We start from the raw sequence: 23,883 nt of genomic DNA on the forward strand, positions 1-23,883 counted from the left end.
AATAATAATAATAATAATAATCTTATATAGTACATATATAAGGTTTATTGTAACCATTTGGTCTAAAATGGCGCTGTTAATAATACATTCTAAAGACATATCAGCTAATTATTTTTAAAAATGCGTGCATCCTACTGTGGAACATTATGTACACATCCGTAGGTTAATGTACATTAAAAAAAACCATTCTCGGAACAATTACTACGGAATCAGTCGGACCGCCCTCTGACGTAAGCAGAGGACACGCCCTCCCTCGAACAGTGACATATACTGGTGTAATCCCCACGACTGGAGCACTGCTCACACAGACACAGAAGATACCGGGGGAGATTCCTTCGAAAGTTACATCTTTAGGCAATCTAAGCTCATCTCGATAACTTAACTCAAATTTACGTGTTTTGAAACTACTTTACTGAAATCACCATGGCTGAAAAAAGACATATTGAGGAGGACTTGAAGGCTTCCAACGGCGATGCGCATCCTGAGGAACCAAATTCGGCTAAGACCAACGGGCTCTCGAAGCCTAAGACAAGTGACCCGGAGACAATCGCTAAAAAAATTAAAAGAATCGCCATGGCCAATTTACTGGTAATTTTGACCGTGGCCGGGGTAATAATTGGCGTATTTATCGGACTTGGGGTGCGTAACGCATCACTTAACAAGGCACAGATTATATATTTCGGCTTCCCCGGTGAGCTCCTTATCCGCCTGCTTAAAATGATCATCATCCCTTTGGTCGTGTGCAGTCTTGTATCCGGAGCGGCCAGCATTGATCCAAAGGCACTGGGAAAATTGGGCGGTTGGGCGATGCTGTTCTTTTTAGTGACAACTTTAATTGCATCATCCATCGGGGTCATAATGGCCTTCATCATTCAACCCGGTGTCCTGTCCACATCAAAACCACTGATCTCGGGGGACAGCGATGGGGTCCCACAGGCCAAAGAAGTGGTGGACTCCTTTTTGGACCTAATAAGGTAAGAAAACCTCAAAAACTGCTTTTTTAAATCAAGGTGCTACTGGGTAGCTAAGCTTGTCACATGTGCCACGCGGCGGTTAGATATGAGAACTAAGACGCCGTAAAAGGTTGCTTACTTATTTAATCATAGCATCATAACTTGATCTGTATATCATCTTTACGAAGGCAAGCACATTCTCGGTCACTTAAACGAACATTGTCATTGTAGTTTAATAAACGTACATGAACAGTGATAAAACTTTCATGCTCGGTAGGAAAACCGATTAAAAAAACGTTTTTATCTCATTATACATTGTGGGCTGACACTTTTGTTAGATGCCAAGGCTGGTCGATGTTAAAGTTTGATTATTTCCCATAAAACAAATAAAATAAATAAAATACATTTCACATGGTTGCTTCCATAGCAATGTGATCGTACTTGCCATCTAACGCTGTTGTCACCACGTGTGACCGTCCGGGCCAACGCACGCCCATTGTAACTACAACACGCACATACCATGCATTGTGCTGCAAGCTTGTAAGCCGTTGCATCAGCTACCAGTTGGAGGCGGGCATGTGCTCACGCCTCCACAAGTAATCTTGCGTCACATGGCTATTTAGACAACATAGTTTTACGACGACATTTTAAATCGTCAAAAATATAGCCTTAACTTAACTAAGACCATCGGCCCACTTAACGCTATTAAAACGGATAGTTCACTTTCTGATGATTATTGTTATTATTAGTATGTAGGATATTTTAAGATATAATACGCTGCTTCCACGTTTCTGACAACCTTCCGTCTTTGAAAGAAAGAGAGTACATTAACTTAGTTCGTAAATACTATATAGTAAAATATATCTAGCCAAATATATCTAGGCCAATTAAAAACGCACGAAAAATATATATCCTTATAGATTGCCTTTTCTCAAATTATTCGTTGAGTGGATTGTCAGCCTACAAAGTTTTTTTTATTTTATTCTTTATTTGAGCCTTTTGCTTGTGGCTGTTCTATTCTCGCGCTCAAGTAGGCCGGTCTTCGGCCTGAACATTCTCCCGTCTTGTGAGATGAAATATCACACCCCTCAACCACAGTACTGTCTGTGGCTTCAGTTTGTTTCCAGTTTCCTATCAACACGATTTACGTAGGTTAAGGCGGGGAAGTACCATGTGTCTGAATTTCTACTTCCTCCTGAGAATTTATGACGGCACCTATTTTAGAGAACAGGGAACAGATTACACGATGCCACTGGTGACGTTAAAATTCAGTTTGACCATCCTTGAATGCCCAGGAAAAGTCTGAATCTGAATTGTATGAAAGGCATCAGTATTTTTATTTCCACAATATTAATTGTATTTATTGTGTATCCAATCGTTACAAGGGACAAAAACTCCCTAATTTTAGCACTGACACCAAGAAGACGATACACCAATGTCATGCAATGTCATGCATAAACCCTACAGTTATTAATAGATAGTCAACTCTTGATTTTGTAAAATATGCATGATTTGTCATTACAAAGGGAATGCACAACCACAGGTAACCTTGGAGTGGTGGACTCCTTTACTTGGACACCTTGGACTAGTTTGGCTGACCCACACCTGTTTTGTTCAGCTTAGGATACTATTTATTTTATCTATCTCTCATAGATGGAACAGATTCAGTTTTTTATCAGTCTTTTTATCAGCAGCAATTTCCTGATCTCTTAATTGTCTGTTTGCGGCATATCTTCAAACAGAAAATTATCGCATATGGCCGACTTTCAAATGGTTTTTATCGCTGTGTTTCTATTAAGTGCTTGGTTGAGCAATTCCACGGTAGAAGCAAACACTCCAGCGTACAGCGCGTTAGGGTGTGCTTTAGTAAACATTGACGCGTTGGGGTTTGTTTTTATTCTTACATCAAACACAGCTGACCCCTTGTTGCCCTTGTTGTGACATACAGCTTTGTGTAGCTTGGCAATAGCAGTTGACAAGCCTTAACAAAAGCGTTCTTCAGCGCAGCGCGGTGAAATTCTCAGTGTTCAATACTCAGAGAATCAACTCTTGCAGAGTTTGTGACACCGAAAGGGAACATTTGTACCCCGTTCAAAAGTACACTACCAGAGTTGATTTTACACTGAGCATTTTGCTGTGTAAAGGGGAAAGCTACTGCCTCCAAAATCAAGCTGGAACTGACTTCAAAAAGCTCCGTCATATCAAGTGTTTTAAGTCCTGTAATGAGTCTTAATCTTTATTTTTTCTCCGCTCTCAAATATTAGCTTGCTAAGTTACATTTTGCTTGTGAAATTGTCTTACCCCACTTGCAGATATTGAAACGAGTCCCTGCCTCACTCATTGGCAATGTTTTAATATTATTTCGCAACAATAAGTAATAGAAATGCGATTTTATATAAGGCAAAAAAATACTTGTTACGGTTTATTTTTATTGTGAGGTTTTTGCGATGTGGAGGCCCCAGGGCAGTGCTGCAGACAGGCTTCATCACTTCTAGACAGTTTTTAACCAATAAGGAAGAGGAGGCCGAGGCATTGTCCCTATGGGTAATTGCTGATTAGCCCGGGTGATGCGTATTTAGACAGGGGCACTCGCTCTGCGTTCGGCGTATTAAGCACTCAGTGAGGACTTCCCCAGATGTTGGCACAAAGCTGTCAGGCGCTGTCCTCGTTTTAGAGGACCTCCGTCTTCGTCCCGATGCCTTCGTCCGTGGGCCGCTATGCTGTCTCCTTTCCTGACTGTTCGCTCCTCGTTGACTCGTTTTGTGGTTTGTGTTGTCTCCTATGATCTACTACTACTACTCTCCAGCGTAGTCTGATGTTATTTAGAAAGCCAAACCGCACCCCCAAAAAGACACCTCTAGAACTTTGTCGCGGACGCAGTCCTACTTCACAGATGTTTGTCATGTGTTTGGTGTCTCGTTACCATAGCGACAACAGAGCCCAAGATGCCCTGCGATGCCTCATTGTTGTCTAGCACAAAGCTTGAAAAGGGCTTCTTTGTTATTCAGACATCACACCTTTACATCCTCATCAATGGTCTTTGGTTCCCTTTTCACCATTTTGATATGTAGCCACACTTGGAGGTTAGGCTTGATTTTTGCACAAGTTTTAATACCTAACATGGATTCCAACAGCCAGTGGATGCCTTTTAAGTGGTATTTGAGCTGCAGTAGGCAGAACAGAACAGAGCAGAACTGGTTCCTGCTGGATCCTCGAGCCTGATTTGATAAATCAACACACCACCTTGGCAAAGAAAGGGAGATTAAATTAAATACATGTAATTATATTAGAATATGATCATTTAATTGCAGGCAATATAGTGAACACATAGAATAATTAGAGAGTGATGAGATTGGGATGAACAGAGAGAGGGAGAGGAGAGAGTGAGCGATTGTGGAGGGATCAGAGGCTTATGGCGGTTCCTTGTTATTTAGAACCGCAGAACCGACAGCCAGGCACAGAACGTGGGCCACAGCATGGAGACATCGCAGTGCACATGCTGACACTGTTCCCAGTTTTAGCTCTTTTCCCTCCATACTGTAGCTTTTCTATTTCGGCAGTTATTCCATTACAGTATCACATTGCATGGACTGATCATGGGAGTATTTTTAATGCCAGTCATTTTTGAAGAACGTGCCTGTCCCCAACCACCATGAACAAGAGGAAATGGTAAATAGCATGGACAAAAATTTGTTTATTGTTTAGTTTATTTTCTGTGTGCTGGACAGGCCCCTTCCCAAATCAGCAGCGAACTCTAACTAGGTTCACAGCATCTCATCCCGTGGAGATGGCATTATCGGGTCAGCCAATATTATTTTGTTCCAGGTCCTCAGTTTTTTGACACATGCCATACAGACATGTTAATGTTTGTGATTGATGAAGGAAAGGTCAAAGGCTCATATTCATAGATCATCTCAGTCAGAGTGTAGGCCTTTAGCCTGTTTTTTTTTTTTTTTTTTTTCTTTCAAACAAAGTCTTAGATATGAGCAGTGGAAAGACCAGACCAGCACCCCCACACTGAGAGACTTATACGGGCCTCTTGAGTGTGACCTTCCCCCCTCCCCGAGTCAGTTCTGTGCCGGTTCAGCGAGCAGTGTATGTGTGCAGGACATGGGTTAGCTCGTTAGCAGCGTGGCGCGTGTCTCCCTTTCTACTCCTTAAAAGCCCCCCTCTCTGCCGACGCCTGGCTCTTATAATGGCCCCATTCAAGACATTGTTCGGGGCCTGGCCTGCGCCCTGGCTTTGGTCCAGAGTGCGAGCGCGTGGAAAGAGATTCACTCACACAGACTTGCGCTTACTCAAAATGGCATGGGGGGGGGGGGGGGGGGTGTATACCTTTGAACTAATACTGTAAAGGGAAAGTGATTCGTAGTCATTTTATTTACCAGAATTATTGGCACGGGTCCCTATTTTCATTACATTCAGCTTCTTCTGTAGTGCGTTATGAGATTTGTCTTCAATAGTGTGTTATGAGATTGGTGATCATATTGGGGGAACTGTGACCATTCTTTCACACACAGTCTTCACTTCACGCCTCACGCCTTCGATCAGGTTGAAGGCTAAAGACCTTCCACGCGGTCAGATGAAGCAACCGTTGCCACGTTCTCGATAAACGGACAAGGGCAGGTGTCACTCACGTCCATGGAAGCCTAGAAGCCTCGGTGCTTGGCTCAGTGGAGGGTCCTGGCGGTCCTGTGGAGGGTTCTGGCGGTCCTGCGGAAGATTCTGGAACGAGATCTGAGACGGCATCTTTCGCCTCACGTCGTCACGCCGTGAGTTGACTGACTTGGGGCGGCCTGTAGCGTAGTGGTTAAGGTGCATAACTGGGACACGCAAGGTCGGTGGTTCTAATCCTGGTGTAGCCACAATAACATCCGCACAGCCGTTGAGCCCTTAACCCTGCATTGCTCCGGCGGAGGATTGTCTCCTGCTTAGTCTAATCAACTGTACGTCGCTCTGGATAAGAGCGTCTGCCGAATGCCATTAATGTAATGTAATGTAACTTCCTCTTTGGACAGCGTTTCCACAGCCCTGTTGTAGACATCCAGCCGCGAGTAGATCCTTGGCGACGACAGGAGAAAGTTGTTATGGCGGCACGTGGCCCCTCACGTTGGCCTTTACGTTTGTAGGTCACTTTCATGGCCTCATGCCACGTGCTGCCTCACACACACACACACTCCTCTGCACTGCGGTGTCATGTTACACTCTTTTGAGATGTTTAACCTCTTGAGCTCACTGTGTGCCTAGACCCAGCTGGCTGGCATTCTCACAGTGTTAGAAAAACATTGAGAGAACACGGGAACAGGATGCGTTTCCTAACCCAACGCCCGTCCACTCCCAAGGGCAAACCAGCCCAGTCATCGCACTGGAGGTCGCCTTTCTCAATAGGACACTCACCGGAAAAACCCAACTGTGTTGAAAGCGACTTTCACCACAACTGTCCTTCCAGTACAGAACAGTTCATTTCTGCTGTTCATTTTGCGCTTGTCCTGACCCCTGCACACAGGGGTGAGATCGAGTGACAGAGCCGTAAAAGTCCTTGGAATCTGCCACCAGAGGGTTTGGCGGCTTTGAATTTGTGACAAATAAATTGCACTCCGGTATGTCAGGTAGGCAATAAAAGTTTTCCCATAAATAACCAAGTCTTATTTCCTCATGGAAGATTAACTCCATGAGTCCATGGTCTCACATGGTACATGGGTCTTGTGCATTGGGTTGAGCTCAGCTCAGACAGGTGTGTCTCTACTTGGGGTTCATTTTAGGCCGTTCTGTGGTTATGCTAAAACGAAGCGCAGGTGGGCCTGCGTGTGGTTGCACAGGTTACGCAACATTCACAGAGGAGGTTCCACCGGGTGCCACCCAAATCCTCTGGATTTGTAGCTGCATAGGGTTCCTGTAAAAACAACTTCCGCAGCATGTACACATCTGACGCTGAAACATAATATTCCCATCGTGTTCGACAGCGTTGCGCAATGTTGAACCATGGGAACCGAATGTATTGTTTTCACATAACCATAAAACCTGAAGGATAAACTCACAGCAATGTCTATCACTTGTCTATCACTATCTCTTAGAAACAGAACCCAGTCTATGACCAATGCCAACAGGCTACACCCACACTATATCCCCATACACACAGACTATGCACACCCTCCTTCCCATGTCAATAGGCTTCACCCACTCTATACCCCCATACATACATACTATGCACACTCTCTCATGCTAACAGGCTACACCTCTATGTCTCAGGGTCACTTTGGCTGAGACTCTCCCTAGGGCCTGGGGGGGGAGGGGTAGGTAACGGAGGCCAGTGCGTCCCAGCATCCCGGATACGGGGTGACCTTCAGCCCAGCAGACCCGGGCGTTCGTGTTTGGCAGGCAGGATAAGCAAACACACAGGGAGCAGATTAGGGCTGGGTGCGTTTGCTCAGGCCGATAGCTGCCGCATCGCCGCACATCTCCGCGCTCTGTGTGGCTGGCGCTCTGTGTGTCTGGCGCCCTGTGTGTCTGGCGCTCTGTGTGTCTGGAGCTCTGTGTGGCTGGCGCTGTGTGTGGCTGGCGCTCTGTGTGTCTGGTGCTCTGTGTGTGTCTGGAGCTCTGTGTGGCTGGCGCTCTGTGTGTCTGGAGCTCTGTGTGTGTCTGGAGCTCTGTGTGGCTGGCGCTCTGTGTGTCTGGAGCTCTGTGTGGCTGGCGCTGTGTGTGTCTGGAGCTCTGTGTGTCTGGTGCTCTGTGTGGCTGGAGCTCTGTGTGTCTGGCGCTCTGTGTGTCTGGCGCTCTGTGTGGCTGGCGCTCTGTGTGGCTGGAGCTCTGTCTGGCTGGCGCTCTGTGTGGCTGGCGCTCGTGCGTGACTGTTATCTACGTATCCCATTTTCCCGCTTGTCTCCTTTCCTTCCCGGTTTTAACGAGGGCGGTAGTCTGCTTCCGGTTTGTGCGCGAGCGTGTCTTGTATTTGGGTCAGAGGAAATGAACTGAGCGCACGAGGAAACACTGAACTGGATGAACACAGTCTGCTCCCGACACGTTAATCCCCCATTACTCCAAATCCATCTGTAGGGGGCTGGGGGTGGGGGGGCAGGCAGCGCCAACCTGTCTCCACAGGACAGTCTGAGCATTTGGGATTTATTAAAAGGCAAAAAGGCATTTTGGGCTAATAGAGAGCGGATTTGGGGCAAGTAAGCCTGTTAACAAACAGAAAGTGAGTGGCGGGATTGGGAGACTGAAGGATAAATCTGGCTAAAATGTCCGAGCTCAGTCCACATGACGGATCTCGTGACTTCAGCTGCTCGTGAGAGAGTATGACTGAAGCTATAGAAAGGGGGGTGGATGCTGGTACGTACCATAAGCCAGTGTGGCACAGTCCACAGGCTGCAGGTTCAGCAGTGGTCCACTGATATGTACAACTGACTGTTGTATTCTTTTCGAAGATGCTCGTGTCGTTTGAGGCAGCCTCCATGTTTGCTACCTTGCTACTCAGGGTATTGTTATTAACCTCTTACTGCTTTTGTCTTGAAATGGGCATGTTTCGCCAAATTTTGTGGGGATTGATAATATTTAGTATGATGGCCGTACTCTCAACAATTAGGCTGTGTCAGTATAGGTTAAGCGGGGTATGAAAGGATAAAAGGAAGAAAAGAAGTTATAAGTTGGTTTCCCACAAAATCCAGCTCTATGAATAGATAGAGTGTAAAGGTATGGGATTAAGGGTGTCTTACACCCCAACGCACTGATCCACTCTCTCAGAAATAAAGTTACATTCATTTCATTACAGGTGGTGATGAAATAAGGAGGTACATTTCTCTTCAAATTTCCCAAACGTACCCTGAAAGTACAGTAATGTTCTGAATGAGCTGTAGGGGAAAGGAGTGTAAGAAGTAATGCTTAAGTCACCGTCTGCTTGGAAATGTTCACCAAGGCCCTCAACGTCTCCCCTTCTTTCCGCAGGAACGTTTTCCCCTCCAACCTGGTGTCCTCTGCATTCCAGTCGGTGAGTCACTTTTCCTGTCAAGGATCGAGTCTTTCTGGTTTTACTCCAAATGCACAAGCGGCATACTCGGGATGGTCTGACTGCATTTGTGTGAAGAAATAGAGGAAGATGATTTCACTATTGCGGCATTAGAAGAGTTGAGCATCACGCCCATGCAGATGACATGCAGACAATGACCTCTTCAGCTGAGTTTATTCAAAGTAACGATTAGCTTGTGTGTCTGATATCAACTCAAAGGAGCACTGTCACGCTTTATTCAGTTGGGCTTATTTGGATTAAATGCTTAAATTATGTGTGTAGGCATTTTTTAAAATCACCGTCAGTGTAGCCATTTCCTAAACATAAATGAACTGAACATGCTATTGCTGATGCAACAATCGGCACTGGTAAACAAAGGTTTTAGAGATCTAGAACACTGACATGGAATTTTTGGAAAATAAACATTTCAGAAAAAGCTTCCCTTCGAAGCATCGGCAGGTGGTGAGAGGGAGGGGATCGGTGAGCGATTGCGAATGCTGATGGTGAATGAATGTTTTCTCTTGCAGTACTCCACCAGCTATAAACTGGTGAAAGTGGAGAAGAACATGACGGATGGCATGGGCAATGAGACGATATTCTCCGTGGAGAAGGTAAGGGTGGAGGTGTATACTGAAAGAGTGTCAATGTCAAGGCTACCAGTCTGCCTCCGTATCTGTGTGTAAAAGTTGGTATTTACCACAATGTGAGTAATTGGATTCAGTCAATTCAGGAACTTCATTGTAATTGAATTCAGTAATTGAAAACTTTTAATGGCATGTTATGGCATTTACTGAACTGATAGGATTGAGATGTCATTGAGCCCCATCCTGGTCTTTGCCCAGCGCATGTCTGACTGAATATATGCTGCTGCACTGGAAGCTGTCGTTATATATACACCATGACTAGAGCAGTGCTACTCACATATAAGCCAGAGCAATGCTGCTGTATCAGGCAGGGTCAGAGTGAAGCCTTGAAATTCAAATACAAATTCAAAATTGAGTTTGCATTTGAATCTCCATCCGAAATGGAAATTAAGTGTCAGCCAGGCTGGTAGTGGCGTAGCAGTGGTCAACGGTCGGGGGGGGGGGGAATGGAGGTTGTTGCAGTCAGACCGACCTGCTTGCGCCCCCTGCAGGTCCCTTTTGGGAACGATGTGGACGGGATGAACATCCTGGGCCTGGTGGTGTTCGCCATCGTGTTCGGCGTGGCTCTGAGGAAGCTCGGGGAGGAGGGCGAGATCCTCATCAAGTTCTTCAACTCCTTCAATGAGGCCACCATGGTGCTGGTGAGCTGGATCATGTGGTGAGCGCTTCTTCCTTCTGTGGCTGGATGTGTATGATGAAGGCCAAGCCCATCTGCTTGCACCATGTTGACTTCGTCTCGAAGGGATGGGTCTGATGTTAGTGTCTAGCTGTTCCTCTTTATCCTCCCACAGCCCATCGCCCTAAGCGTGAACATACGTGTGTAAGCACACGTGCGGGCATGTAGGTATGAGAGAGAGTGTGACTGTGAGTGTGTGTCGAGTGTGTGTGTGTGTGGGAGTGTGTGTTGAGTGTCTGTGTGTGGGAGTGTGTGTGAGTGTGTGTGTGTGTGTGTGTGGGAATATGAGTGTGTGTGTGTGTGTGGTAATGAGAGTGTGTGTGTGAGTGTGTGTGTGTGGTAATGAGAGTGTGTGTGTGTGTGTGTGTGAGTGTGTGTGTGTGGTAATGAGAGTGTGTGTGTTGAGTGTGTGTGTGTGTGTGTGTGGGAATATGAGTGTGTGTGTGTGGATTCAGAAAGAGGAAGCCTGTTACTCCTCCACCCCGCTCACGGGCTGCCCTCTCCCCTCCCCCCGCAGGTACGCCCCCCTGGGCATCATGTTCCTGGTGGCGGCGAAGATCGTGGAGATGGAGAACGTGGCCACGCTGTTCGCCAGCCTGGGGAAGTACATCGCCTGCTGCGTGATTGGCCACGCCGTGCACGGCCTGCTGGTCCTGCCCTTCATCTACTTCATCATCACGCGCAAGAACCCCTACACCTTCCTGATGGGCCTGGTCACCGCCCTAGCCACCGCCTTCGGCACGTCCTCCAGGTACGGAGCTCTGCCTCTGGAGTCCTGTCCCGAATACAGGCCTCCTCTACTGCTCCCCTCTTACCTTACTCACACCACATCTCCTCCTCCTCCTCAAACCACATCTCCTCCTCCTCCTCCTCAAACCACATCTCCTCCTCCTCCTCAAACCACATCTCCTCCTCCTCCTCCTCACACCACATCTCCTCCTCCTCACACCACATCTCCTCCTCCTCCTCCTCCTCACACCACATCTCCTCCTCCTCCTCCTCCTCCTCACACCCCATCTCCTCCTCCTCAGACCGCGTCTCCTCCTCCTCCTCCTCCTCCTCCTCCTCACACCACATCTCCTCCTCCTCCTCACACCACATCTCTTCCTCCTCCTCCTCCTCCTCCTTCTCACACCGCGTCTCCTCCTCCTCAGACCGGGTCTCCTCCTCCTCACACTGTGTCTCCTCCCCCCCCCCGCAGCTCGGCCACTCTGCCCCTGATGATGAAGTGCGTGGAGGAGAACAACGGCGTCTCCAAGCACATCAGCCGCTTCATCCTGCCCATCGGCGCCACCGTCAACATGGACGGAGCAGCCCTCTTCCAGTGCGTGGCCGCCGTGTTCATCGCCCAGCTCAACGACCACTCGCTCAACTTCATCCAGGTCATCACCATCCTGTGAGTCGCCCGCGGACACCGCCGTGCCGCTCCGCCAGCTGCTGGCCTCTCAGAGCAGGCCGTGGCGTTTCTCTTAACGTAAAACCGTACAGAATATTTTCACTGCGACATGTGAATGGTAAATGGCAGGCATTTATATAGCGGCTTTATCCAAAGCGCTGTACAATAGATGCTTCTCCATTCACCCATTCATACACACACTCACACACCGTCGGCGATTGGCTGCCACGCAAGGCGCCGACCAGCTCGTCAGGAGCATTTGGGGGTTCGGTGTCTTGCTCAGGGACACTTCGACACAGCCCGGGCGGGGGATCGAACCGGCAACCCTCCGACTGCCAGACGACTGCTCTTACTGCCTGAGCCATATTTTTGACATTTGTATTTTGTCAAACAAATGTAAAATTGAGGAGGGTCTCAGGAGGGCACTGCAGCTCAGCTGGGCTCTCGGGTGTGACTGGGCTGTGACTGGGCTGTGACTGGGCTGTGACTGGGCTGACCCTGTGGCTCTCCCGGGCTGGGACTGTGGGCCGCTGGTGTAATACCTTGGGCTCAGTCATGAGCACGTATTTATACCCTCCCGTGCTATGCGCATGACTCAGGAAGACCACACACTAGTCTCCATGCCAATACCCAAACTCTTTCTCTAAAAAAGCCCCCAGGTCGGAATTTACATAACCGACTCATTGCTGTTACAAAGAACTGCCAGGATTATCATTTTGAATCTGAATATAAAATATGCATATGAACGCGAGTGTCGGTGCGGAGATTAGCCTCTGCCTTCGGCATGAAATGTACTTTCCTCTGTAATAAATCTTATTCATGTGACATGATTAGACCCACTGTGTACAACCTTAAAGGGATTTACAGCATGCTGAACACAAGGCACTTTGTTAGGACATGAACATGTTGAGAGAAGGTGAATCATGTGATCTGTGTGCTGACCATGTCCCGCCCTTCCCTGGCAGAGTGACAGCTACAGCGTCCAGTGTGGGAGCAGCAGGGATCCCTGCAGGGGGCGTGCTCACTCTGGCCATCATCCTGGAGGCAGTGGGCCTGCCCACCAATGACATCTCTCTTATCCTCGCTGTGGATTGGCTTGTGTGAGTAAAAGGGGAGGTGTTTGGCGTGAGGGGTTCGGCAGACTGGCAGGGGATTGGCTGGTGTGTTTAAGGGGGAGGGAATCAATATCCGTGTGTACATGTGTCCGTGTGAGTCTGTGTGCATTTGTGTCCGTGTCTATATGTGCCCCTGTACAATCGCATGTGTGTATGTGTATGTCTGTGAATGTGTCTGTGCGTGTGTGTCTGTGCGTCTGTGTCCATGTGTGTCTGTGCGTGTGTGTGCATGCGTGTCCATGTCTGTCTGTGTGTGTCTGTGCGTGTGTGCGTGTATGCGTGTGTGCGTGTGTGCATGTGTGCGTGTGTGTCTGTGCGTGTGTGTGTGTCTCTGAGTGTCTGTGTGTGTGTGTGTATGTGCGATGCTCTGTATTTGACTCTCCCCCGTGTCTCTCCCTCTCTCACCGCAGCGACCGCACCTGCACCATCATCAACGTGGAGGGCGATGCCTTCGGGGCGGGGCTGCTGCAGTTCTTCGTCGACCGCACCGCCAAGAAGGAGGAGGGGACGGAGCTCAGCGAGGTCAAGACGGGCGACACCCCGCCCGCCGAGGAGGGCTCACCACTGATGCCCAAGACCAGGAAGGAGCTGGAGGACGGGGACGCCCTGGCAAAGCCTCGGCGCAGTGACGAGGAGTCGATCATGTAGGGGGCGAGGAGGATCGCCACATCATGAAAACTCCCGCTCCTGTGCTCTCGGCTCTGTCTGTATGGACACTTATACTGGGGAGGTGGGGGGTTTGGAAGTATGGAAGGAGGCCGGGGAATAAGATCTACTGTTCTATTTTTTTAAGTATCAATATTTATTAGTTGCCAGTACGGAATCTCTCTACACCTCTACTTCAAGGTACTTTTGTTCCTTTTAAAGATATGGACCTCGTCTTTAGTCATTCTCTGTCCGGTCTCTCAGACTTTAAATCTCACCAAAGAGACAAGGTCTGGCACCTTGCGGGAAAATTCTCCACCAAAGTATTTCTTGCGTTATCATCTAGCTGTATCAGCTACTTCTATACACCTAACAATAGTCCAGAGCAATCTCAGAGGTTCAACCCACTTGAGTTACGTCCTCACACGGTGAGGGACTGTTGAGGCAGAATATGCCATTGTTGACTTTGGTTTTCTTCGCAAATTCATTTGCCCTGGGCTCTTTGGAGGTGTAGCACCAAGTTTCTGGTAATTAACTGACATTCAGCTGTGTCCACAAACGACACAACACGAACGACGCAAACAAAAAAAACACGTTAAAGATAGCTGGAAGATGGGCGGGGAATAAGATCTACTGTTCTATTTTTTCAATATCAATATTTATTAGTTCTGAGTAACATGGTACGAAAAAAAGGATAGAAAAAAAAAACACAAGTTGGAGATAGCTGGCCAGCTCATGTTCTGCAGGACGTTTTTGCAGAAGCCATCCCACCGTGTTGGGAAACTACTTTCACAAACCCTTGTGTCTCCTACATGATCCCAATATGAAATCCATCCACTACAGCAAAGAAAACCACTATCTACAGTCTACATGGCTGAGAGGTCCTAGCAACGCATATTGTTCTGACATCACTAGCCTTTGGGTTTGGTTACCGTAGGTACACTTGTCAAAATGCAGCTGTAAAGTAGCGTGTGTATCGGTTTCTGTAGCATTTCTGTGTTGGGTTTTAAACACGGTTCTGGCGCCCGCTCTTCTCCCGGCCTGAGTGGGCCAGTCGGGCAGTGCTCTTGAACTGTGACGCGTGACTTGAGAACGGAGAGTGAAATGGCAGGGCCACTAGAGACGACAAGCTAGCTCATTGGATGAGATGCTGACCAATCAGTTGACTGTTACAGAGATGACCAGATGACCTTGAGGTGAAAGTGCACGCGTACCTCTGAGCTCTGATTTCTGGCTGAAAGCCATATATGGAGGATTAGGATCATTTTTTTCCGTTAGTTAGTACCTTACCAATTTAGTGGTCTTACCAATGTTAGCCTGGATCACACAGGCAAGACCAGACCTTCAGACTATCGGTCCTATATGAATTTGAATTTATGCTGTATTTTGTCAGTAATGTTGTGCTACGTGGTTATTGTAAACGTGCATGGCGTGTGCAAAAATGAAAGCATATTGACTTCTTGAAAATGCTAGGGCGGGGATAATCAAATCACGAGCCTCCAGGGCTGAGAACTGCTGCCTTTCCACCCTCCCTTCTTTACCTGGGTGTGAAGTCAGGAGCACTCATTGTGAAGTTAATTTTCTCAGAGAAGAGAAAATCAGGGCCAGATTTGATAATGCCTGCTCATGGTTTCAGAGGAAGAGGGCATTAAGATGGAGGCAAACGCTTGCACAAGTCTTGCATAGGCATAAATTGAAGGGCCTGAACTATTCCCACGTGAGAATGATTCATTTAGAAGATAATCTTGCTCAAATCATATATTACTGTTTTACCTGATAGTCTTGGTGGCTGTTTGATGATTGTTTTAGGCTGCCTTATGTCATTGTAGCTAATCAAGCCACCATGCTACACCCAGTCCTTAAACTAGCTGGCATTCTGTTGTGTCGAGGATGTAGCCCTCATCACATGACCTGGGACATGGCCTCTCGTGACCTTTGCAGGGGATACGTGCTGCCCTTTCTTGTCCCGTTGCCATTGGTTACCTTCAGGTATGTCACCTGACACAATGGAATGGTCGGCACACCAGCCAGCAAGTCCCTACAAGGATATTTTTTTCATAAAGCTTCTTTCAAATTCAGCTATAACTGACTGTGTTGTGCTTACTGTGCTTTTTATATTGGCCAGTGTATTTGTCTAATGCTTTGCTGCTCAGATAACCCTCTGCTTGTGCTGTCTGACCTCGCTGTGCGTGTGTGCGTGTGTGCCACATGATGTGGGGATATGCTCTTATGTTCTGTGAGTGCGTTATTATGCACAGGGTACGTGTCCGGGCCCGTTCTAAAGACGCGGGCCCGTTTTACACTTGAACATGGCGGGGATCTCATATTTCAGCTGAAGCTCTGACATTCCCTTTACTGACCTTGTGCCATCTGCAAGAGGGAGGAGCATCTGGTAGCATATCTGTTACTCTGTGTGTGTGTGTGTGTGTGTGTGTGTGTGTGTGTGTGTGTGTGTGTGTGTGCGTGTGTGTGCGTGCGTGCGTGTGTATATATGCGTGCTCAAGTGTATTCATCTTTATGATTTAAAGCCCTGCTGAATCAACATCATTATCATTTCACTTTTATGCTTTCCAAAGACCCGGATCCTTGGTGGTTGGCAGCCGCTAGTGTCTACAGGCTAGATACAATAATGTTTACAAAAAAATCTGAAGTTTGTAACTCTGCTCTACTGAACACTAACGGTTTTCATTTATTTTCTTTGAAACCATTGTCAGGCGCGCATGTCCGTAACAACCATGTGTGCTGTGTAGAACTGAAAGTTTCTCTAACGTGCGTCGAACCCGTTATTCCTGTTCATTTGACGACACGTCTGCAAACCTCTGCTGTAGCTCCCTTCTCCCGAAGGAGTGTTGTTGCCGTGACAACGCGAGAACGTCACAACCGGGGCCCAATGCGCAACTGTATGCTGGCTGTAGAATAAAAACCTTTTTATTGTACTTTGTTTCTTTTTTGACTGATCAACAATCATCTTCATAGATTCCTACGTAAGGTATAAATCACCCAAATAACCAAAGATTAGCAAGAGTTTGGAATTAAAGGGTTCTTTCTTTTTTCAAAAATGATTACATGTAAATGATTTTACAGTACTGTGTAAAAGTCTTAAGCACCTGTATAACATTCTATACAGATAAGATTATTTCAAAAAATAATGAAATGAAAGGTGCTAAATAAACATACAATACATTTTACATTACAGTTGAGTAATTTGGCAGAATAGTTAAAAACTGAATCAAATCAGTATTTTTTGTGACCGCCCTTTGGAATTAAAACTGCATCACTCCTCTGAGATAGCCAACGCTATCCTGCAATTCTATAAGACAATCAGCAGGGAGGTTGTTCCAAGCATGTTGGAGAACTTGCCACAGTTCTTCTGCAGACTTTGGTTGGCTCCTTGCTTCTGATCTCAGACAGCCTTGATCAAGTTTTTATGTAAAAAGTAGTCAATTGCTTACAGTAATATGTTTAAATGAAATACAAAAATGTCCCTGTAAAATGAATTTGGAAAATGTAAAATGAATATTTGGAAATCTCAAATGTGTTCTTTTATACTAACACACACACAAAAATAAATATATATATAATAAAGTCTAGGGTGCCTAAGACTTCTGCCCAGTACTGTATATTAAGCACCTGTGATTACTGTAACTTTAGGATAAGTCCACAGCACAAGGCAGCTGAGCGATGCATGGCATACCCTGTGTAACTGCACCCAAGTATCGATCCAAAGCCAAAACATCCTGGACGTAAGAACACCATTCTAATGAATAATTAACAGCAGGCTGTGCCTAGCACTTCAGGTTTGATTTCATAGTCAATGCCAATGAATACCACAGGTTACATTGCCAAAAATCCCCAAAACCTGCACAACAAGTACAACGGACTTTAAACGCATCAGTGAGATTGACCAAGGCCAGTGTACCAGTGTACAATGGTCCCTCTCCTTCTGAGAACAGTGTAGGGAAATGTCAAAAGGCTGGTATCGCAGCATATTGGATGGCCCTTTTAGTCAGCACTGAACAGAACTGCAACACATGAGGTCAACAGCACCAAAAGTAGACACAGGCACATCACATTCCTCTCCCAAATTGCTCACATCATGGTGGGGCAGCGTGAGGAAAAGAATGGACTGAGGTGCATACGTTCTTATTTTCTTATAAATTATTTCTTATTTTGTACAACCGATCATCTTGCATCCACACTCCAGCACATTAGGTGGCGGTATAGTATCTGCACGTTTGTTAATACTTGCTAATCAACACCATCGAAGAAGACGAGGGACCGGCAGAGACGTGTTTGTCTTTTTAAGCTCAGCCTTTTAATGAAGAAAAACTAAAACAAAGAAGATGGTAAAGTATTGGCTCCTTGTTCAAAATGTTGATACTAAAGGAGGGATTTAGGGGGCCACGATAGTGTTTATGGCCGGTTTTACACTGGGTCATTGACTTTGTTGAATTCACTAATTTGAGGACCGCGATTTAACATTTTTGAAATTCTACTGCCACCGAACGGCCAAGTTGGCGAATTACAAGCAGTATATCCGTTTATCCAGAATCTGTTCATAATCCAAGTTATGAGAAGCTTTAATGATGGTAACACGCCATTCATTCAATATAGACTCTTCAGTCTGCCATCTGATTTTGGGGGGTATTCAGTGCTGATTCAGGCCTGGTCTTGAACACCCAAATACTTTCTGCTTCATCGACACAACCTAGCAAGCTATTCCTTGCATCCCCAAACCATGGAGATATACAAGTACTGGAGACAGCTGCTTACCACTTCCATGGACTCCTATGGGAGCTGCTGAATGGCACATGAACCAGTTCATAGAGACTACCATGTTTGAGTTTGGGGCTTTTTGGCACCAGAGCATGCACACTGGGTAAACACAAAGGGGTGAATACGAATAAAAAAACTATTCTGTGCAACTGTCCACAGAGAGTAATTGGTAGAATTTAAAGGTGCTGTAGTATTATTTCGCCAGGGTAAACTGCATAGTTTTGAATAGACTTTTCTTTGGAAAATCCATTCAAATGGAAATTTGTTTTTTGGGACCACAGGCAGTGGGGCAGTTCACCCAAAATTTCCACATACAGTATCTATCTATCCATCCATATTGTTTAGCTGAGAAGCAACACATTTTCTAGATTTGACAACTTTATTAGACACAGTTGACCATGATATAACGGACCTCTCTGGACCATGTGGAAGTGGAAACATACTTTAATTTAATTTTTGGGTGAATTGCCCCTTTAATAAATTGCAATACCTCTGGTAATCACCGGAGTTGTGAGCGTCTGGGGGAGTGTCAGTCCCGGGCCTCCTGGCCCAAACTACACATCCAGCAAGAAATCAACAGTGGCACATATATCCCTCATTTTACATGAGATCTGCTGACAGAGCTCAACCTGAAATATCTTCAGAAGTCCTAATTAACAGGGTGAAAAAATGCAAAGCCGAAATCAATGCCCACTTGTCTCCCGTTAAGGAACCTAAAGATAATAGTTCCTTTGTCAATTCTTCATGTGACACCAGGAAATGCAGTTAGCTGCCCTTCTAGTTTATAAAAAAATGAGAATTATTATTCTCACTGTTATTCACTTTGTGGAGATGAACTGCTCTCCTCTATAATGGTCCAGCTGTGTCTACATTTCAGTTCCCATAGAAAAATGGTGCAGTGTTTCCACAAAACAGCATATACAGGGTGGAGCGGTGAGTGGATTTGTCTCATTTCCTTGTACAATTCAATGATAATCCCCACACCAGTGTGACGGAGTGGCAGTGGAGTTTGTACAAAGGCCTGAATGCACCATTAGAGTGCAACTCATGGCTTGGGTGCATGTGTTTGACTCTGTGTCATTCAGATCAGCTGGCTTTAACAAACTGGACACGCACTCACTCACACACACACACACACACACACACACTCACACTCACACACACACACACTCACACACACACACACTCACACTCACACACACACACACACACACACACACTCTGAATTCATGTGTAACAGCACTGAAAAAACATGGGCATGTAGCGGCACTTCCAATGTTTTATTTTGATCATAGCCTTCTTAAAAAATGTTTTATATCATATCTTCTTTTTACACAATGATAAAACACAAGTCATCAGACATGCTACCACAAAATGAAGGAAAGATAGAAGGTTTCTTCATTCCTTTCCTCACTCTTTCCTCTTTGAAAAGATGAAAGCAATGTCCACAAATACATTTCAGTCGTGCTTCTGATTCACTGTAAAATTTACACTTGATGACATACTGTATTGTGCAACATAAAAAAATATAAAGTGAAACTGTGCAGCATACACACACACACACACGCGCACACACACACACAGTCTGCACTGTCTCTCAGTAGTAACACAAGTTTCAAGTTTCACATTAACAAAGTGAGCTAACTAGACCTGTCTATTAGTGTTCAGACATTTTGATTTTGTTCAAGTGTACAGAAAACCCACATATAGCACAGGAAGACAAATAGTCAAGACAGGCAGAAAGTCAAGCATAGGTCTGGATTTGTCTTTAACTTCTGAAGTCCCTCAACTATAAATTAAGGTGATTGTCCATTTAAAAAAAAAAAAAAACATTTTGGTAAATTTAACTTGCCAAACTTTGAGTGAGTGTGTGCGTGTGTATGTGTGTGTGAATAAAAAGATGTGTGTCAAAGTCAAGAATAAATGTTGCTGGAATTCAGGCCAATTCAAGTCCCTACCTCCAATTTGTTCTGAAATTTCTATTTTAGGTCTCATTAGGACAATCCCATTCCTTAAAAGATTCCACCTGAACTGAAATGAGTGTGCCTGTTTTGGGGTTTCCATACAGTTAGAAACCCAGCATTGCTGCAGTTAATCGTAGTGGAAGTGTACTTCACACAAGAAGATACGTGGGCTCTAGGTAGCAGTGACAGATGGAAATAGGCACTGCGTCATATCTGTCACGAGTCCACCCTGCTCTGTGCTGACCATTCTGTGGCTTTTCGGGAAGCACAGTTTACACATTTTCATGAGACCAGACTGACTTCAGATATAAGTCTGTGGACAGGAGACACTTAAATCCAATAAATAACATGTTTTTTTTTTTTTCATTTTTTTTTTCATATCAGTCAGGGCATTATGAGGCTGTCCCACACAGGCTGATATTGACCTGGAGCTAGGCTCACAGCTCACAGCCGGCTCCTATCCAGCCTCTTTCTGGCAGGGTTGGGGTACTGCGGGTTCTCCACGACGCCCTCGCCGAACTTGAGCTCCAGGAAGGCGCGGTGGTTGTTGGGGGCGTAGGCGGTGACGCCGGCGAAGGGCATGGGCACCAGGGGCTGCAGGAAGTGCTCGGGGAACTCCACGTCCTGCTTGTGCTCGGTCCAGGTGTCCTTGGTCATGACGCCGTTGCGGGGGTAGAAGGGCCACAGGTCCACGTGCAGGTGGTTGGCCTCGCTGTACTGCACGCGGTAGAAGTCGCCCTCCACCGCCCGCTCCCACACGTAGCCGTTGGCGTCCACCAGCGAGCCGGCGTCCAGGTTCTTCAGGTAGTCGCAGTTGGGCACGTCCTCCAGGTAGATGCCCAGGTCCACGTCGTAGTCCCAGGGGATGATGTCCTGGTGGCGGGCCGCGCCAAGCAGGGTGCCCCCCTCCAGCCAGTAGCGCACGCCCGAGCTCTCCAGGATGTTGATGACGTACTTGGCGGTCTCGCGGAGCGCGCGCAGGCAACAGGGCGGGGTCCAGCGGTCCAGGTACAGGTACTCGGGGGTGTCGTCCCGCACCGTGCCGAAGCAGCGGGGCGTCTCCTTGCCGCAGCCGAACCACTGCTCCTTCCCGTCCGGGTGCAGGAGGCGCTTGACGCCGAAGTCGCGCATGAGCCGCGCGGTGTTGTCGCGGAGACGCGAGTCGGCCTTCCACTGGTTGTGGGCCGAGCTGAACAGGGGCCGGCGGCTGGCGGGGAAGGCCGGGCCCTCCAGGAGCTTGACCTTCCAGCCGCGCAGCGAGGTCTGGATGAAGAGGGAGGCCAGCAGGGGCCGGGCCAGCGGGGCCGAGAGGTTGAAGAGGTCCTCGGAGCGGACCAGCAGCACGGCGTCCCCCCGCAGGGCGCTGCAGACGCTTCCGCTGCTCCCCGAGGCGGCCGGGGCGTAGGTGGCGGTCCACTCGCGCAGGCTGACGCGCAGGTGCAGGCACTGCACGGCCGAGCGGGCCAGCACCGGGGCGGCCACCAGCCGCACGGGCCCCCCGCCCTCGCCCTCCAGCTCCCGGATCAGCCTCTCCAGCTGCCGCGCCTGCTCCAGCTCCACGCCGTCCGGCACCAGCAGCACGAACTCCGTCTGCACCTGGAACTCGGGCCGGTGCGCCTGCGGGGGCTGCTCGGGGCTGGGCGCCAGCACCAGGAGCCGCGCCCCGTCGGGCAGCGCCAGCGGAGGGTAGGGCGGGGCGTCGGCCACCGCCAGGAAGGGCAGGTCGGCTCGCTGGCGCAGGAAGGAGCGCGCCACCTCGCCCACGTAGTTCTCAAAGTCCTCGAAGTCCCGCACCAGCACCGTCACCCGCGGGCTGCGCCCACCGCCCGTGCCGGCCCCGCCCCCGGGCCCTCCCGCAGCCCCGCCCCCCAGCCCCACGGCGCCCCCTAGCCCCGACACGGGGAGAGCCGCCTTCTTCAGGGAGCCTTTTCCCGGCTCCCGCCGCTTCTCCATCATCTGCTGCTGGGCGCGGGAGACATAGTACAGGATCAGCAGGTTTAGAGCGATGGCCCCAGTCAGGAGGCCCTGGCAGAAACTCACCCGCATCGTGCTGAACACAGTGCTACTGCCAAACACTGGGCTACTGTCGACTCTGCTAAACACAGGGCTACTGTCGGCCCTACAAACACAGGGCTACTGCCAAACACTGGGCTACTGACGACTCTGCTAAACACAGGGCAACTGTCGGCCCTACAAACACAGGGCTACTGCCAAACACAGGGCTACTGTCGACTCTGCTAAACACAGGGCTTCTGTTGGCTTGAGGGTATCTCAAGTTTGGGTCTTTGCTTATCCCAGCTTTTGCGGGGCACTTTTCAGCAGTAGTTTGTGTACTGAGGAGAGTGTAAGACAGACATCAGGCCAGAAAGTCTTGGTTGAGGTTTCCAGCAGCACGTGCAAACCTCGGGTGGCGCTATCAGTGAGAAAGAGCAGCTCCGCACCTCTCTCCGACCCTCCCTGCAATGCTCCGAAACCCTCTGCCGTTCCCTGAACACCGCATGGTAAACGGAGTGCCGTGTCAGGGCTTCCGCCACTTCCAGCGTCTACTCCTGGCCCGGAGGATGTGCTGCCAGTGTGGGTGCCAAGGTTTTGTGCACCTTGTCCATTGGGCAACGAAGTGGGCACCCGGCAGGGTGACTGGACAGCTCAGGACCCCATCTGCATAAGGCGATACAGTCACGGAGGCTGGATCTGATGGGAGAAGATAAGAAGGAACAGTGAAAAGAGGCAGGTTGTGTTGTAGCAACAGCTGATGCTCTGTCTCGCTGGCCTCTTCAAACCGGAGTAAGATTGGTAAGCACTACAACAGGTTAAAGTGTCCACACACACACACCTCGACTCGAGTGCAAATGGGGTTATGGGAGACAGTCTGTGAGAACTGTAGGTTCTATGGGCTGTTGTCTGGCAACAGTTTGAACAGTAATTTAAATGAAATAAGCTCACCTAAAAATCCATTGCAAATGCATGCAAATCAGACATCAAATGCGTCATGTGAGTATCTGGCATACATGACAAAATGTGTAGTTTTCTATGCTTTTTTTCTGTTTACCCCTTCCATTTAAAAAGCATTACATGCGCACAAAATAGATGTTGCTCGAGTTGCATGTCAGTGTTTTGGGGCGTCCCTGTCATTTTTTGGCAACTCGTCCATTGCTGTCTCTCACCTTTCTGACAGTAAAATATCGGAGATAGGCATGTGTTGTCAAATGAAAGCAGATATTTTAAAGCAACATATGCAACAAGGATCTGACGTTTCCGACAGATGCCTTTGGATCTGTATACCTACGCTTCGAACAAACAAGAACCCATGCACTGTTGATTTTAAAGATTAATCAAATCCCGTTTTGAGTCTTGCAAGCTGACTAGAAGGATAATACTGCTGTTTGCATGCAGATATATGGCTCGCCTGCTAGCCAGGTAGCAATGTTATGCTATAACAGGACAGTTAACTACAAAATGGGGAGCTACCAATTAATTCACAGGGACACTTGTTATCATCATTGCGACATAGATATGCATAAAACAACATACGTTGACGCAGCAGTCAGGGAAAAAAAACACTCTTTCCTCTCAAATATCCTCTCGGTTTCTTTCTATTTTTGTCCAAAGGCGCAGTCCGCAATTTTTTATCCCAGCCTGGCCGCTTCGGAAATGAACACAGGAAACGCGTGAGATCACAATGTGGCAGGAAGCTACCGCCCTGGTTACAGCT

At 47.7% G+C, this 23,883-nt stretch overlaps 2 protein-coding genes across 3 annotated transcripts; one reads left to right on the forward strand and one right to left on the reverse strand.

Annotated features, from left to right (window-relative positions):
* Positions 1-279: 279 nt before the first annotated feature.
* Positions 280-16,367, forward strand: slc1a5 (solute carrier family 1 member 5). 2 transcript variants are annotated; one of them, XM_061216615.1, is made up of 9 exons: positions 838-974; positions 5,505-5,725; positions 8,895-8,937; positions 9,483-9,566; positions 10,091-10,257; positions 10,793-11,026; positions 11,477-11,671; positions 12,637-12,771; positions 13,197-16,367. In XM_061216615.1, the coding sequence occupies exons 4-9, from the start codon at positions 9,522-9,524 to the stop codon at positions 13,432-13,434; spliced, it is 1,014 nt and encodes a 337-aa protein (XP_061072599.1). In that variant the 5' UTR covers positions 838-974; positions 5,505-5,725; positions 8,895-8,937; positions 9,483-9,521; the 3' UTR covers positions 13,435-16,367. The 2 variants fall into 2 exon arrangements, with proteins under 2 accessions (XP_061072598.1, XP_061072599.1); XM_061216614.1 differs by lacking the exon at positions 5,505-5,725 and having other exon boundaries at positions 280-974.
* Positions 16,368-19,468: 3,101 nt separating this feature from the next.
* On the reverse strand, positions 19,469-23,822 carry fkrp (fukutin related protein). The gene is made up of 2 exons (XM_061217762.1): positions 23,703-23,822; positions 19,469-22,862 (listed from the first exon to the last, which is right to left on the reverse strand). The coding sequence occupies exon 2, from the start codon at positions 22,215-22,217 to the stop codon at positions 20,616-20,618; it is 1,602 nt and encodes a 533-aa protein (XP_061073746.1). The 5' UTR covers positions 22,218-22,862; positions 23,703-23,822; the 3' UTR covers positions 19,469-20,615.
* Positions 23,823-23,883: the final 61 nt, after the last annotated feature.

Source organism: Conger conger, chromosome 13 (assembly GCF_963514075.1).
Source record: "Conger conger chromosome 13, fConCon1.1, whole genome shotgun sequence".
Classification (NCBI taxonomy): domain Eukaryota; kingdom Metazoa; phylum Chordata; class Actinopteri; order Anguilliformes; family Congridae; genus Conger; species Conger conger.

Coding starts and splice junctions, on each gene's coding strand:
- slc1a5 (XM_061216614.1), top strand. CDS start 424: ATGGCTGAAAAAAGACATATTGAGGAGGACTTGAAGGCTTCCAACGGC. Junction 9,567..10,090: donor CGATATTCTCCGTGGAGAAG/GTAAGGGTGGAG, acceptor CGCCCCCTGCAG/GTCCCTTTTGGGAACGATGT. Junction 10,258..10,792: donor CTGGTGAGCTGGATCATGTG/GTGAGCGCTTCT, acceptor CTCCCCCCGCAG/GTACGCCCCCCTGGGCATCA.
- fkrp (XM_061217762.1), bottom strand. CDS start 22,217: ATGCGGGTGAGTTTCTGCCAGGGCCTCCTGACTGGGGCCATCGCTCTA.